General features: G+C 33.3%; 1 protein-coding gene across 1 annotated transcript in view; it reads left to right on the top strand.

Annotated features, from left to right (window-relative positions):
* The window catches only part of Klhl1 (kelch like family member 1), a 336,046-nt gene that overhangs the window by 149,175 nt on the left and 169,192 nt on the right, over positions 1 to 17,679 (top strand). The window contains exon 4 of the mRNA XM_048421935.3: positions 6,228 to 6,424. Coding sequence (XP_048277892.1) covers positions 6,228 to 6,424 — 197 coding nt within the window. The remainder of the gene's footprint in view (positions 1 to 6,227; positions 6,425 to 17,679) is intronic.

Genomic DNA, 17,679 nt, shown 5'->3' with positions numbered 1-17,679 from the left:
TTTAAATAGTGAGTGAAATAGTAAAATTAAGCTTAATTTTGATGATGCATATTTTTAGATATCTGTAATTTAAATTTTAGGTGTATTTTAATGCTTTTCATAAAAATTTTAGAACCAATTAAAGTTTTAGACTTCATATGGAAAATACAAAAATGTATTTTAAATTTAAGAAAATATGTTTATCAGAATATGGAAGATTTATGGAGCCAGGGATGGTGAGAAGAGCTTGATACTATTACAATGGGGAAGGAGAAGTTGAGACAGCAAGAGGCTACTAGGGGCTGTTTAGGAAATCACTGTTAAACACGAAAAAGAGGAGAGAGATGGGTATTTGGTGGGGGCAGTTGATTGTGGAGAAAAGAGAGTTGTGAGATCTTTATTTATAAATTTCATAAAGTGGATATTGTGCATTATTCTTGAGAAATAAAGATTTATTAGTAATAAACTTCTATAATTCATTTCTTCAAATTAAAAAAATCCTAATTTCTCTTCAACAAGGGAAACAGCTTACAATTACACACACATGGCATCGGCACTAACTATTTTGACCTCTGATATCTTTATGGATAATGAATTAAGGAAAAGGACTTTGTTGGTAATGTGTATACTCTATGTCTTATTCACAAAATTTTCTTAAATTATTTAAGGTAATAGCTGTAATGAGACTATTTCCACATAATAACAATACAATTACAGTTTTTTTAATTCACATATTTTAAATTGCATGAAATAGACATTATGCATTCTGCTTAGAAAAGAAAGTGTTATTAGTTAAACACTAACTTTCTAATCTAAAACATTTAATACTTAAGGAAATTCTACAAAACACGAACGAATCCATATTCCTTTATCGGCTAGTAAAAGTAAAAATCAGGGATGATCTCAAAGACAATGGTTGGCTAATGAATTTTGAGAACTAGAACAACTGGGATTTGTATAAGATCCCAGGACAAACAAGGGTGTTTGTCAAATGAAAAAGGATTTATCATAAATAAATAAATAATCATAACAATGTTTGATCCTTAAGACAATGTGTATTCAGTACTGATTGGAGTATTCATAATGAATGAAAGACGTAAATGTATAAGAGAAACTTGATAGATTTCTTGTAATTTTCTATAAATATTTAATAATTATATCAAAGATCTACTCACAGAATTCATACATATCACTGAAAAATTCATTTTTGTAGAGCATTTCAACTTTTTGAGGAAAAAATGATGTTATTTTCCTTCATATGCAGAGATAAAGATACAGAAATATAGAGAGATCAGGGTGGGTCTGAAGGGAAGAGGCAGTAGGAAGAGATGGAGGCTGGCAGCAAGATGGATAATATTTAATTGTGTACATGTCTGTGTGTGTGTGTGTGTGTGTGTGTGTACACTACCTGTTTTCAGTAATGGGCATACACAACATGGGTTTATATTGTTGCATACGTTTTACTCATTTCCATACCTGTTTAAATATTTTTCATTCTGATACAGGGTAATTTTACAATATTTCCTTACAGAAAATCAGAATGCAAAAAGCAGTTGTCTTTCTTGACTAACAGTTGTGCTAACCACTGACACATCACCACAATATTTGGTTGGGCGACATGGTCAAAAAGATTGTGAGAAGAAATTGATAAAGATTTATTTCACCGCTATGAGAGGAATATACAATAACTGGGGAAGTGGCTCAGCGAGTTAGAGGACTTGCTGGTCTTTCAGAATGTGACGTTAGTTCCCAGAAACAGATCAGGAGGATAAAAAGGGACTGTGACTTCAGCAGTAGTGAGTCTTCTATTCTTCATATACATCCACACGCATGATACATGTACATACATACAAACAGCATGCAAATAGACACAAATAAAATATGCCTACTCATGGTGATATGCTGCCACGCGTGTTCTTAAAATAAATCTCTATCCTCCAGAAGAGCAGTCACAACTGAATAATCTCTACATCCCCAAAATATATCTTCAAAAATTAAAAAAAGTACACATAACTCTTCTTTTCGTACATATCTTACTGCCAAGGCTAGGAAGGTAAAATCATGATGACACTGATGGAAATTCAAGTTTGAGGAATACAGAGGTCTCTTAAAGTGCTTCACCTCTTCATAGAATGAACTTCAATCCTCACTGTGTGTGAGAAATTCTAAATATCTTATTATTACTATTGATATTATTGTTTAAAAAGCAATTCTAAGTGTTACTAAAATATATTTCTTTTGTTTCTAAGCTTTACCTAAAACAAAATTTACATCAGCAATTTGTTTATTTACATTTCTGATTATTGTGATCAAGTTTCTGAGACAACTGAAGGGAGATGGGTTATTGTTTGCCCAATACGTTCTAAGAGTTACAGTTCATCATAGGAGAAAAAAGGCAGAGTTCATGTTGCTGGAAACATGTTTCTAACTCTTTCATTAGGCTACAGCAGGAAGCTGAGGAAACAATCAGTGGATCACTAGGCTGACTTACCTCTGCAAGGCAGTTCCACCTTCTAAAGATTTTATGGCATTCCAAGTAATACCACAACTAGGAAAGTAGGATGTAAACCTGACTTGGTGGAAAACATTCACAATTCAAACTATAACAGAACCCAAGTGCCAACTTATAGACTTTCTGTCATACAATACATACTCAGAAATAGTATACCTTCAAATTATACTTTAAATAAAAGTATTTTCCTTCCTGTTAACCTATTCACTTTATTTTTAGACAACTTTGAACTCAAATACTTGGCCAATTTTTGCCTTTTTTGCATCTAAGTATGTTAAATAAATGGTCAAGTTATACATGTATAAAGAAATATATCATGCATTAGCTAGCTCAATTTGTGTGCATTTAAGCTCAACACTTGCTATTATTCCATTTGTGCCTTCTGGCTTTTAAAAATATTCTCTAGCACTGGATACCTTATAAGTTGAAAAGTAAAAACCATTTTAACTCTTTGAGACAAATAATGGTAATACTTTAATTCAATCAATAAAATTCATAATGATTTACATTAAAATTATTCAATATAGAACTGCAGAAAAATTATAATAAAACAATCACTCAAAATGTTAAAATAAATAATTTAATTGATTGTTTAAGGAGGTAGATATTTTAACCTATTTGCAATAGCATACAATGTATTTGTCTATAAAGATTCTAGGAAGCATATAAATTGTATAATTATGGCATCTTCATTTATATGAAGATTTTAATAGTTATTACTAAAGAGATTGTATAAACTGGATATATATCTATATTCCCAAATAAATTGATATATATTAAATATATTTCTGAATGTATAAATATAATTTGCTTAGTTGATATAATGTAATTGCAAGTACATGTTTTCAGATTTTTTAAAAAGAGTTTTAGTAAATTTTAAAATTTGTACTAGTTATCAAGGATATTTCTTTGCATTCATCATTTTTCAGTTAGTAGAATCATGTTTCTACATATGCAATGACTTCTTCCTTATTATGGTGACAGAGTTTTTTGAATAAATGGTTCCAATGACTTTTCAGTACACATGGGAAGCTTTGGGATAGTAGATTCTTCCATTTTGCCTAAGCAGAAGCTTAGTAGAATAGGTAAATGTTAGAAAAGGTTAAAGTATGCCACAATTTTCCAGCTCCATTGCTAACCAGGCTTCATGATATTTCATTGTGTAAGTCTTGAGTATCTCCAGAAACATCAGTGATTGTCATAATATATCATTCATACACCTCTCCTGAAAAAAATAACATAAGATTCTGCTAACATATTTCCTGGGGTTTTCCTTTTTTTAAAAAAACTTGTTTTTGGATTTTCAAATTCCAAATACATGCTGGGTAATAATTTATCAGGAATATAATTTGTAAGTACCTTTATAGTTTAAAGCTCAACTCTATTCCTCAGATAGTGTCTCTTTAAATGAAATGAAATTTTTGTAGTCCAATTTCTTCTGTTATTATGGGATTATGCCTTGATATTTATCTCAAATAGTTCATTGCCTTAAGATCACAAGGATTTTTTCTTATTTTTATACAGAATTTGTAATCGGGCTTTAACTTTTATGCTTATAATCTTGCTTGAGTAAGTTTTATGTATTATAAGGTTTTTAAACTGCATTACATGATTTGATCACCATTATTTTACTTGTTCAATGATTATCTTCTTTTCAGCTTACTTTGCTCTTTTCTTTTGCGTATATGTAGATATATCATACATATTTATGGATACATATATATATATATATGGGATTTTCTTATTCGTAGACTTTTTGTTCAGTTCCATTTATGTATCTATGTTTATTAGTAAGACTCTTACTCAAGTTAAATAGCTTTAGATTTTTACTATGTCCAAAGATTTTTCTTAATGTGTAGTACTGTCTAGGTCTACTGAATATTCATAATAATAATAGGTTCACTTCTTACATTTCTTTTAACATGTTTGTATAATATTGAATATAATAAAATTGATGTTGGTATAAATTTGGGATGAATGAAACATTAAAGCATTTTTAAGCTCAAGACTCCAACTCTTATGGGTAATATTGTAAGTGGAAATTCCCAAAGCTTATATCTGAGTACAATGGCTCATGAGATAACTTGCCAGTCATTAATTTTGATTGTACCAATGCCTATACTTTACTACAAAAGAAATATAAAGCACACAGAGGAAGAGACAAAGAACCATTAGATGAATTCAGAGAAAATGAGGTAAATTCTCCCTCAGGCCCTCATCTATTGGAAGTCCATGGGACTTCATACAGTCATTTGTGATGCAATTTGTCAACCCTTGCGAGGCAAGAAGCTCACTACTGACTCAGTAGCTGGAAGTTTACACTAAAGGCTGATCACCTAGGCAACCTCTAATGAGAATGTACGAATATTCCAGCCACTCAGAAGGAAATGGTTATTCAGACTAAGTGTGAAAAGTTCAGCAGTTCCAATCAGTGAATAGCAAGAATTCTGAGTCAAAGTTCTTAGTCTGCAGCCTAGAAGCATCACTGAAAGTGGTTCTTCTCACAGATAGCAGCCAAGCTTACTATACTAATAGTTTGTGTGCAAATTCTACTGAAAGAATATAAAATTGAAGATATTCATCTTCCTGCTGCTTCAAATCAGAGAACCTGGGTTATACTATAAAAAATAACACACCTATTTATTTGATTTTCATATCTTTGTTTTGAAAATTTTTTCAATTTTTTATACTTTTTTTATTTTTTTTCTCCTTTTAAAAATTTTTTTCCATTCAAAAATTTACACTTCCTCCCCTCCTCCCATTTCCCTCCCACTCCCTCACTCATCCTCCTCCCTCATCCTCCCTTCTTAAGAGAGGGCAGGGAACCCTGCCCTGTGGGAAGTCCAAGGCCCTCCCCCTGCATCAAGGCCTAGGAAGTTTTGCATCCAAATAGACTAGGGTCCCAAAAAGCCAGTACATGCAGTAGAAACAAGTCCCAGTGCCTTTTTCAATGGCTCCTCAGTCAGCTCCCATTGTCAGCCACATTCAGAAAGTTTGGTTTTGATTGCCTGCTCATTCATTCCAGGTCCAGCTGGTTTTGGTGAGCTCCCATTAGAACAGGCACACTGTCTCAATTTCTTGATTAATTTATTAAATAATTTAGAAAATATATTTTATGATGACAGTATTTTAAACCGTGAATATAACTAAAATGTTTGATTTATACTTAATTATTATTAGTTACTTATTGATTTCAAGATATCTCTACTGTTTTCTCAATTTTAAAATTATTTTTATAAGTACAGGTATATAGTTTATTAATCATCATATATACATATCAAATACTTCTTTTTTAATATACCCTTTTTAAATAATACATATTAAATTAGTGATTTCAGTTTTTACCCCACATTTCAGGTTTTAATTCAAGACACAGGTCTGTCATGTGTTTTAACATTTTGCAGATAGTTGAATTCACACCTTACTGGTAACAGCTATGAAAATATATCAGGAATAGGTAAAGACTGGGATAAATGTACTGTATCTTCTCTTCTGCTGATTTCCAACAAGAACTTGAAATTCCCCCAATATATTAAGTGAAATGTAGTCTGTCCTTGGCTGTTTATGTAAAGTTGCACATATCAACTCCCAGTTACTTTATCATCACATAAAACCTATACATTATCAAGACAGCTAAAAATTCTAAAATAAATGAAAGACTCAGGTTAATTACTACATTAGCATTGTGAGATATGCTCAAAACAGAATTTGATAGTTTTCTTCTTTTGTACTTAAGGTTGCTTGGAACTGAAAGAAGACACTATTGAAAACCTGCTTGCAGCTGCGTGCCTTCTTCAGCTTCCTCAAGTGGTAGAAGTATGTTGTCACTTCCTCATGAAACTTCTGCATCCATCAAACTGTCTGGGAATTCGAGCATTTGCAGATGCTCAAGGATGCATCGAATTAATGAAAGTGGCCCACAGCTACACCATGGTAAGGAGATTTAATATTTGAATAGTGAAGTAATATACTATAATATCAAATGATACAATTATGATGGTTTTCCACAATTAATAATGATGTAAATGACTGTTGGCCTGCATGTGTATATGTGGAGCACTTGCTTTCCTTGTGTTGACAGAGGTCAAGTGGCATTTCAGAGCCTAGAATGGTGACTGCAGAGGACTGTGAGCTTCTGCAGGATGGCTGGAAAGTGAGTCTGGGTCATCTTTACGATAGGAATTCTCATAACAACTGGGCCACCTCTATAGCCAGGAGTTGTATACTTTAAATGTGAAGATTTTATGTTGATGAACTATTTTTCGTATTACTTCCAATTCAGACAGTATAAGTCCTTACAAATCTCAATACTTACTGTAGTTCATTTACTAGATATAATTATTAGGTCATATATACTATGAAGAGAAATCTCTATATCAATATTAGTTAGCAATCCATTTCTTTGGCAACTTTAATGTATTGATACAAATAAATAAAATGTTAAAGAATTTCCATTAGCAACTCAAGGGAAATTGTCTATAGTAAGCAGAATACGATTTCTTGATACTTCTTTGAAGTATCAAAAAATAAATAATTTTCAAGTAACTCTTGCAAATCAACACTTATAATTATTACCATTATGAATCTTAGAATTTCAGCATTGTCTAATATTTATAATTTAAAAAATTAAGCAGTTTGCACATTAGATGAAATCTCAGAGATAAAAGAAGAAGCCTGATATCTCTTCTGTCTTTTAATTCTTTGGAAATATCCCATGGAAGAGCACAGTCCTATATTTGCAATGATATGACCCATTCAAAATCAGTGTAAAGAAGTATTTTATCAAGCAAAATATCTACATCCAACTGCTGCTAATTGGGCACATTTGATTGCAACTTAGACTGCTGGCTTAGCTTAGCAGAGAACAATATGCTGCCATATCAAGAGGGATAATGGTCCCTTCTGGTCTGGTTTGAAGTTATTAATTCAGTAATAAATATTGTTTCTTTTGCAGCTGCCTGTGTTCTCTAGTTCATTTGATAAAGTAGCATTATTTTCATAGTTTTTAAATATATATTCCTTACAAAAGCACATGCAAAACTAAGGGTATGATGCTGTCTGCTCTGATGATTCTATGCAAGTATATCTTTTAGACTGTGAATGGATTATGTGTTGTGGCACATCTTCTGAAACTTATTTTATTTCAAAAAAATTAGAAACATGATACTAAGTAGTCTACTATTTTTCTTAGTTAATATTTAAGGAAAGAAAAAATGCTACCCATTTGTCTTTATTAGTCTTATTTCTCTGGATCTAACACTTGAAAATTAGGAGTTTGCATGTGGTGTTATAATATTCATAAAAATGTCCTTAATCCCTGTCTACTCTGGAGTATATTGGTTCAAACTATATAATGAATGCTTTGAAAGAAAGTCTGTTTATTTTTCTACTTTTCATTTTTATAAATATATTTAGTAACTCACACTGCCAGTTTTCATGCTATAGCTATAATGGCATTAATATACGCTCTCATTTTTTACTGAATTTCTTAACGCCTATATAGTGTAGTTTTTATTTATTTCAAAAATCTTTAGAGATTATCTTTGCAATCTAGACCTTATCCTTTTCACTTTTACTTTTGCAATCTGTCTTCTTCCTTTTCCTCATTCATTTTTGGATAGTTATTGATCATGTGTAAATGATGTTACTTTTTTTCTATGCAAAGAGACACAGCTGGACAATTGTTTCGTGTATAAAACAGTAGAAAATTTTGACTGACAGCCCAATACTAGCCAGCAGTGTGAAACAGATTCTCCAATAATAATTAATTATTGACTTATGAATGCAGAAACAGCAACAAAATCGTTGAAGGAAAGTCTCACTGTATACTCTGCTGGTTTTCATTATTAAACATTAGGTAATTATGAATGCCATATTTTATATTTGGTAAAATGCAGCATAACAAAATCATTTGGATCACAGGAATGAAAATATATTAATGTGATCTGAAAGTACTTTGAAAGCCAAAATATAGTATCAACAAAAAATATGATTTCTCTTATTTTATAAAATTAAGAAATGAAAGTAGCTGTTTTGTGAACTTGACACAAAGGACTTATACCAAAAGCAAGATGATTTGTGATTTTTATTCTTCATTTTAATTTTAGTAGTAAGTTAATCTTTCATATTAAATAATATAAAAATACAACTTAGGTTCTTTAGAGTCAGTTCAGCAGCCAATAGCACTTACTACTCTATTTATCAATCAGAATTTGATACACAGCTCCCACATACCGTGGTTCACACCTGCCTATTACTTCAGTTGGAGAGGAATTTATTTCCTCTCTGTCGTCTATGGGCTCTTGTACACAAATTCATACTCACACAGACATTCACACTTACTAATACAAAAGACATAATTAAATATTCACATATGCAAAAATTTAGAATTGAATTTCAGAGGCTAAAGATGGATGATATTTTTAAAACGTATGGTGAGAAGCAAAATATTCATCAGTATGGTTATGGGCCAAGGCCGGTTCAGACACCCTCTCCTCTGTCCAGAGAACAATCTGGGGATCTCTCCTTGGACCTGGGATCCCATTTATAATCAAGTCTCTTGTAAACCCTAAAATGACTCCCTTAGTTGAGATATTTTCTTCCCTGATTCCATATCCATCCTTCCTCCCTCCCCCCCATCCCAGTCCCCCGAGCTTTCCCCAATCCTCCCCTACTCCCTTCTCTCTAACCCTCTCCCCTTCCAACAACCCTCCACCCCCCCCCATGCACCCGAGGTTACCTGGCACTCTTGTCTATTTCCAATCTCCAGGAAGATAACTACATGATTTTTTTCAGGTTCACCTTCTTATTTAGCTTCTCTAGGATCACGAATAACAGACTCAAAGACCTTTAATTATGGCTAGAACCCACTTATGAGTGAATACATACCATATTCCTCTTTTTGGGTCTGGCTTACCTCACTCAGTAAAGCGTTTTCTATGTCCATCCATTTGCATGCAAAATTCAAGATGTCATTGTTCTTTACCGCTGAGTAAAACACTAATGTATATATGTTCCACACCTTCTTTAACCATTCTTCTATTGAGGGGCACCTAGGTTGTTTCCAGGTTCTGGCTATTACAAATAGTGCTGCTATGAACATAGTTGAACAAATGCTTTTGTGTTATGATAGGGCATCTCTTGGGTATATTCCCAAGAGTGGAATTGCTGGGTCTTGAGGGAGGTTGACTCCCAGTTTCCTGAGAAACCGACACACTGATTTCCACAGTGGTTGCACAAGTTTGCATTCCCACCAACAATGGATGAGAGTTCCCCTCTCTCCACATCCTCTCCAGCATAAGCTATTATTGGTGTTTTTGAATTTAGCTATTCTGACAGGTGTAAGATGGTATCTCAAAGTGGTTTTGATTTGCATTTCCCTGATCGCTAAGGAGGTTGAGCATGACCTTAAGTGTCTTTTGGCCATTTGAACTTCTTCTGTTGAGAATTCTCTGTTCAGATCAGCACCCCATTTTTTAATTGGGTTAATTAGAGTTTTAGTGTCTAGTTTCTTGAGTTCTTTGCATATTTTGGAGATCAGACCTTTGTCTGATGAGGGGTTTGTGAAGATCTTCTCCCAGTCTGAAGGTAGCCTTTTTGTCTTACTGACAGTGTCCTTTGCTTTATCATTACATTTTTATGATAGATTTTTTTTTTAATTTTGTGGTTGTTTCTTCCAAAGAACAATTTTCTAAGCAAACAAGTAGTTATCACTTTTAGTTCTCGGGATGGAAACTATGGAACCTCACATACTAGCCAAGTATTCTCTACTCTATTACATCGCGTGCACTCCATTTTCCAGATATCGTCTTCTCAGCTTTGTTCCCAAGCTCCTGATACTGCTGCTTTACTCTCCAAGTGGCTACGATTTAGGTGTGTTCCTCAATATTCGATGCCATGTTTTGTAACAGATCTTAGTACATTTTATTCAATTTAATGTATGTAAATGGCCATCTACTGCTTTCTCTTTCTCTAGCCAGTACCTATCTTGGACGTTATAAGTTAATGAATTATACATTTCTCTGCTGTTTTTTAAATATCAATATGTATAGGCCAGGTTCCTTTAAACTTATAGAAAACAAGGGGTCAGGCATAAATGAGAGGTGTTGAGGGGTTCACCAGAATATAAAATTGGTATCATTATATTTTAATTTCAAATACTCTTTGAAATGTACATCAGGTGGTGACTCAGAAACCATGCATTGTTTTACTCAATGACAGTCCACGCATGTGCCTTTGATGTGCTTTGTTACAGCATACTTATACTGCATTTCCAGTTCCAGTCACATCAGCTTTCTTATTGCTGGATTCTTTCTTAACACATATAATATTAAAGGAGTATCTGTGTTTTTTGTTGTATTCTTCTTCCAGAAAAATCTCCTACCAAATATTAACATTGCATTGTCCTCTAAGTCATTAAGACGATTTCTTCCATATTTTTCTCGCTGATACCTATGTTCTCACTATTACATATATTATGATTCTGCCCTGTATTCTGTATAGGACTTATTGCTTACTGTCCTTATACCATGTCCTTATTTTTTTGTCCGTTCTCTACTATACATATGTAAATAGTAGGTACTTTAGTAGTATTGCTATACTTACACTCATTTTCGTTTTTATCTATACATTATGATTCTTACAGAATGAAAGAGTTAATAGCTGCATTCCTATGTTTATTTTTTCCCTTTGTTCAAGTTCCTGTATCCATTGGTAATGAGACTATATCTATGAATTTAACTTTCAGTATATAATCTGTAGACTCAGGCTTCATATGCTGAATGAAAGTAAATTACCACCATTAATGTTGATCATTTTGTCATATGCAAGTGCATGTACATGTATCTAGATGACAGATATAATGAGTAAATGACACATTAAAAAGTCCCTTAAATGAGAAATGCTTATTTAATTACTGAGGAAGTAGTTTTGCCAATTATCAGAAGTTGTTGTAGCTTTTCTGTTCAAGCAGAAACATTTTTTGTAAAATAATAGGCTTAGACAAGACCCCAGATACAGAATTATGAGACTTTTGTTAAGGGTTTGAAATGTTGAGTGAAGTGCCAAGCCAATGAAAGTTTTTGAAAATAAACAGGTCCTACTTTAAATCCAAGAAGAGTAATATCAGACTGATTAATTATGAAGTAAAGTACCCGACTTTTAAAAAGAAAGAACTTCCTAGAAAACAAGTGACTTTTTCCCTGAGAAAATGGCTAACATCTGCCTCTAATCTGGAAACATGTGCAGTGGTTTTGTGAGCATTACTTGACATATTGTTTTCTACATAACACAATAACCAAGAAGCAAATTATGAATTGCTTCAGACAACTCAGTGTTAATATCTTCAACATATGTAGACAGAAGCTTCTGTCCCACCCAGTCCTGCAGCTGTTCAATTCCAAAGACACACACAAAAGTTTATATTAATTTTAAACTATTTGGTCCATTAGTTCATGATTATTATTAACTATGTCTTACAACTTAAATTAACCCATGCTTTTGTCTATGTTTAGTCACAAACATAGACATTCTATTCTCAGAAAGACATTCTCATTTTGCTTCCTCTGCATCTGCCTGGTGATTTATTCTGCCTTTTTTCTTCTCTGAATTCTCCTAGTCTGGTCACACTACCTATTCTTTCTGCCTGGTTGCTGACCAATCAGTGTTTTAGTAAACCAATACAGCAATAAAAGTTTACAGTGTATAAGACCATAATCCCACAATATCCCCCCCTTTTTTTTTCTTTTCAGAACAAGAACCCTGAATCTAATCTACTTTGTATAACTACTTTTCATGACCATTATGCATAACAATTTATAAACAACACTCTAAACAAAGACAAACACCAATGATTGATTACTGGGGGAATGTGTGTATTGTTTTCCAAGTTACTTCCTGATGATTGAGGATGCTGGTGCTCTTTGTTTTATTTATTTTTCTTTTTAGTTTTCCATTCAAAAATTTACACTTCCTCCCCTCCTCCCATTCCCTTCCAACTCCCTCACTCATCCTCCTTCCTACCCCACCCTCCTTAAGAGAGGGCAGGGAATCTACCCTGTGGGAAGTCCAAGGCCCTCCCCCGCTCAAATCCAGGCCTAGGAAACTTTGCATCCAAAAGAACTAGGGTTCCAAAAAGCCAGTACATGCAGTGGAACCAAGTCCCAGTGCCTTTATCAATGACTTCTTAGTCAGCCCCCATTGTCAGTCACATTCAGAGAGTCTGGTTTGATAACATCTCTTTCAGTCCTGGTCCAGCTGGATTTGGTGAGCTCCCATTTGAAAAGGCACACTGCTTCAGTTGGTGGACCAATCCCTCGCGGTCCTGACATCCTTGCTCATCGTCTGCCTCTTTCTGCTCTTCAACTGGACCTTGGGAACTCAGTCCGTTGCTCTGATGAGGGTCTCTATCTCTATCTCCACCCATCACCAGAGGAAGATTCTATGGTGATATTCGAGATAATCATCAGTGTGATAGTGGAACAAGGCCAGTTTAGGCACCCTCTCCTCTGCTGCCCAAAGACATAGCTGGGGACATCCCATGAACACCTGGGATCCCCTCTAAAGCCAAATCTCTTGCCAATCCTAAAATGGCTCCCTTAATGTAAATATCTTCTTCCCTGCTTCTGTATCTGCCCGTTCTCCTTCTCCACCCTCCTACTCCCAATTCTTTCTCTTCTCTATTCTCTCATTTTAAAATTTTGTTACTTTTACTTAGATTTTTTAAATTTAAATTTCAAAATTTTAATCATTTTAAAAATATCATTCATTTATACTATATATTACATTTATACTACATATTAAATTTTATTCGAGAATTTTATACACAAGTACTACAAACATGATTTTCTGTTGTAGAATTGCTTAAGGTGTGTTAATTTTGTTTATGCTTTGGAACAGTTGTCTAATGATGTAAAAGTGTGTTGCCTTCTTTTATGTTTTATGTGTTTAAATATGTATAGCTGTGTTACTTTGTCTCCATAAAACACTTGGTTGGTAAAATAAAGTCCAATGGCTAGGCAAGAGAAAGGCTAGGTGAGGTTGGCAAGCAAAAGAATAATTAGGAGGAGAAATGCAGGGGAAGAGCAAAGAGAGAGAAAAGGAGAAGGAAAGCAGGAAGGATGCCAGGGGTCAGCCAGACAGCAATGGAATAAGAAAGACAGAGTGATGCATAGAATAACAAAAGGTAAAAAGTCCAGAAGCAATACTTAACAAGAAACTGGATAATTTCAGATAGAAAAGCTGTCTAGAAATGAGTCAAGCTAAGGTAGAGCATTCATAAATGAGAATATGTCTTGGTGCATTTATGGGTGAGCTGGTTGATGGGTCACCAAAGAGTACAAAAACAACAGCTACAGTTTTCACCCTAAGTGTTTACTCCTTCCCCAAAATACCACATAATTCCAATTCAGCTCAAATCCATGACCTCGTTTTCTTGTATTATTACTGCTATACACCCATATACACACATGTCTGCTGAGTGAATTTAGTGTTGCTACATTTATGTGTGTAGTGACAATCACTTGTGACTGGATAACTCTTCAGAGAACTCATCCCTTAAGAACACAGATTGTCATTCCTTAGCAGCTATTAATCAAGGGGTGGGACCCTATGAGACTTCCTATACTCAGATTGTACCTTTACCTTACCCCTTCATCTCTCCATTCCAAAACCCTCCAAGACCCATCATTATGTCGTCTTTAAATTTATGTCATTCATTTTAATTTTATTTAATACTTGCTCCATTTAAAATATATTAATACTTTTTAAATTCCCTTCACATACACAACAAATTTAGTCACGATCACTCCCACTACAGCTCACTCCCAAATATTGCAGAATACTTCAATTTAAATTAGTGCTTCCAGGAAGGGCAGTTTTATTCTTAAATTGTAATGATTCATTTCATATTAAAATAGGAATTTATTTAATTATGTTCTTAACATACTAAAATCCGTATGGGCCACCCTTGTGTTCACATGTTATCCTGTAAGCCAGAGGACACTTGTTGGTGAACACATCCTAAAAAAAAATGATTTCTCCGAAACCGAGTATCAATTGTCATCAAATATAACAACACATCATTCACCATACTTACAGCTCACTATTAAAAATATGATTTTCTCTATTATCTAAAGATTTGAAGGTTTGTAGAGCTGTTGTTTACCTTAGATTGGTACTCAGAAACAGAGTCAATAGAATTTCAAGAACACTTTAGAAATGTCCTTCAAACATTAAAATTCACTTTGTAAAACTCTATAATAGCCTTTCTATCATATCAAATCATTTCATTGGGAGGATTCACATCTAAGCTATATAATATTCTTTTAATTTTGGAATACTTTAAAAGGATCCTTTTCTCATCTGATATGTCAGGAAAAAGAAAGGCTAGAATCTTTTGCCTTCAGGCTCCTGTGATTTCACCAGGGCACTTCAGGGAACTTGGAGCAATAATTTGTTTTCTTTCTGAATGAGAAAAGCAATCCAATTTTATTCATATAATTAAAAAACTCATTTTGTAAAACTTCTCATAAAAAAGCTGTATGGAATTATTTGATTTTCTGGTAAATTGGACATTTCACAATTATTTTTAATTAAAATTCTGTTTCTCTGATAGGGAATATACTTGTTCTAAATATCTTTAATATTTTTATTAAAGATAATTTTTAATTATCTTTAATAATTTTTAATGTGGAGAGAAGAAGAAGGATTGATTATGGTACAAAAGAAACAGGAGAAATCAATTTTTGCCCAAGGGGAAATCATTCCACCCCTTAAGCAGAGGTCAGGGTTGAAACAACATCTCTGCTCTTTGAAGAAACCTTTCAGAAACTTAGTATATATCACACAATAGTAAGGAGACAGAGACAGTTAATATCCGATCTGCCTTAAAATTCACTCTTAGATAATTTTGTTCCAGCTAAGCATACAGTTAGATTTTAACATTTCATGAAGTCAAGAAGTATACTTAACTGTATTCCAGCTAAGTATACATCTAGATTTTAATATCACATGAGGTCAGGAAGTAGACTGATTTGTGTATTACCAGTTAATACACCAAGGTGGGTAGAAAAAATTACCACACAGTTTCAACCCTAGATGAATAGCTAGGTTAATGACTGCTAATAGAAAGAGAACCACTTTTCCTTAGAGACTATGGGCTACATCATTCTTTTCCAGTCAGTCAACCCTAGATAGTTGCATGAAATCGTGTTAAATGACTGTAGTATATTTAACATTGTTTTGTTTTACAAATTTGAATATCTTTCTAAGAAGCTCAAGTGTGGAGATTTGGACACCATCTTTCAACATTAAAAAAAGTAAATTCAAAGTAAGCAATGCATTGCAACCTAAAAACACCATTTAATTATTTATAAATATGAGTCTTTAATCAATTCTCTTGAGAGTCCACTCATTCCTGGAGAACAAACTGAGTCTGTGCCAGATAATAAACTTGGGCTCTCATGGCTTTTCCACCTTTAATTCTTAAAATCTTCTGTTAAATCCATAAAGTACAAATGCATGCCATGATCAAACTAATAGCTCTTATGCTAATAATAATAAGTGAAAAAAGATATTGCCCTGAGTAGAATATCTCATAATGATAGTTGATCAGCTAGTGTTCATGAATATTTTTCTTTGTTTCCTAGCATTTTTTACAAGTACATAAAGCAGTGAGGAATTAAGGAAACACAAGCTAAAACTATTACATTCACCACTTAAAAGATAAAATATCAACAATTTTGGTATTTTCACATTGCTGAAAATTTAGAAAATTTCTTTCACTTCAGAAAGAAACCATTTTCTATCATGCTTTTTTCAACATGAAAGAAAATGGATAATTTATTTTTTCAATATGTAAATGATTTTATTAAAGGTAATTTTTCATAGAAATAAAGTCATGACAAAACTCTGGATATTTAAATGTCTTATTTCACATTTCATGATACTAAAGACTCATTCAATTTAAAGAATGACAGTAGTTTGTTTATTTTTTATGCTCGAAAAAATTTCACCATATATATGTATATACATAAATACATACATAGATATACTGTATCTAGTGATCAGAGTGTTTTATTATTAAAATTGAATATTAATTTGCAAAAGATTGATAAATACAAAAATTATTCTTCCTGTGGAAAATAAAACCCCACATGTTTGAAACAGAAACTATTCTGATTTCATATGCATTCTACAACACACATATAAATAATAAATAGTATTGAAAATAAATAGATTTTGAATTCATTATTTTCTTATGAACCGTAAAAGATAAATAAAAATGCACTTCTTCTACAATGGAACATCCTGGATGGCACAATCCAAGTCAGACATTACTTCTAGCCAATTCTAAGGTAGATATTATTAAGCACCTACTGACTTATGGAAATAGTTCTGGCCAAGTCACAGAAAGTCAGTGAAAAATATGCCAGGGAAATCACATTTTAAGAATCCAGTGGTACTTTTACAATATTCTATAATGTTTTTAACGTGAATGGAATGTTTTTATTGGATCACTCCTTTGACCTTGAATTTGGCAGGAACTTTAGTTTGCAAAGACTTACTATTTACTGTCTGACTTCTCATTATTTCTCAATTATACAGTGACCCATAAGCTCCCATCAACCATGTCTTGTATGTAATTCATTTGATGTGATGATACACAAATTCTATTTGCTCTTATTAGAAACTCGGAGTCAAATATTAGGGGATGAAAACTGAGAGATCAGAGAAGCAGTGTAGGCAGCTCCTAGAGAGAACTTTTACCTCTACCAAATCCTCAGACTGAATGGGTGATCCTGTCTCTACCAACCCTCACACTGCTCCTCAGACTGCATCCTCATACTGACTGCTTTAGAGTACACTTCAGACTGCTCCTCAGACTTCATTGAGCTCCAGTCTTCTCCTGCCTTATATTCCTTTTGCTTCCCAGTCATATCATTCCTGTCTCTACCTCCCTAATGTTGAGTTGAAAGGCATGTAATCCCAAGTGCTTTCTGTGAGCTGTTTCCCTTTTAGATAGATTCAATGTTGTATAGCACAGGATGTCCTTAAACTAACAGAGATCTTTCTGCCTCTCTTGATCTTCAGGCAAACCTCATTTGTTAAAACACAAACAAAATATCACTTTATTTTGAATAGAGAATTTCATTGGTAATGTTACATATATTATAGGGGTCCGCATTTGT

Source organism: Myodes glareolus, chromosome 12, assembly GCF_982192425.1.
Source record: "Myodes glareolus chromosome 12, mMyoGla1.1, whole genome shotgun sequence".
NCBI lineage: Eukaryota > Metazoa > Chordata > Mammalia > Rodentia > Cricetidae > Myodes > Myodes glareolus.
This window is presented reverse-complemented; position numbering and strand designations above follow the sequence as displayed.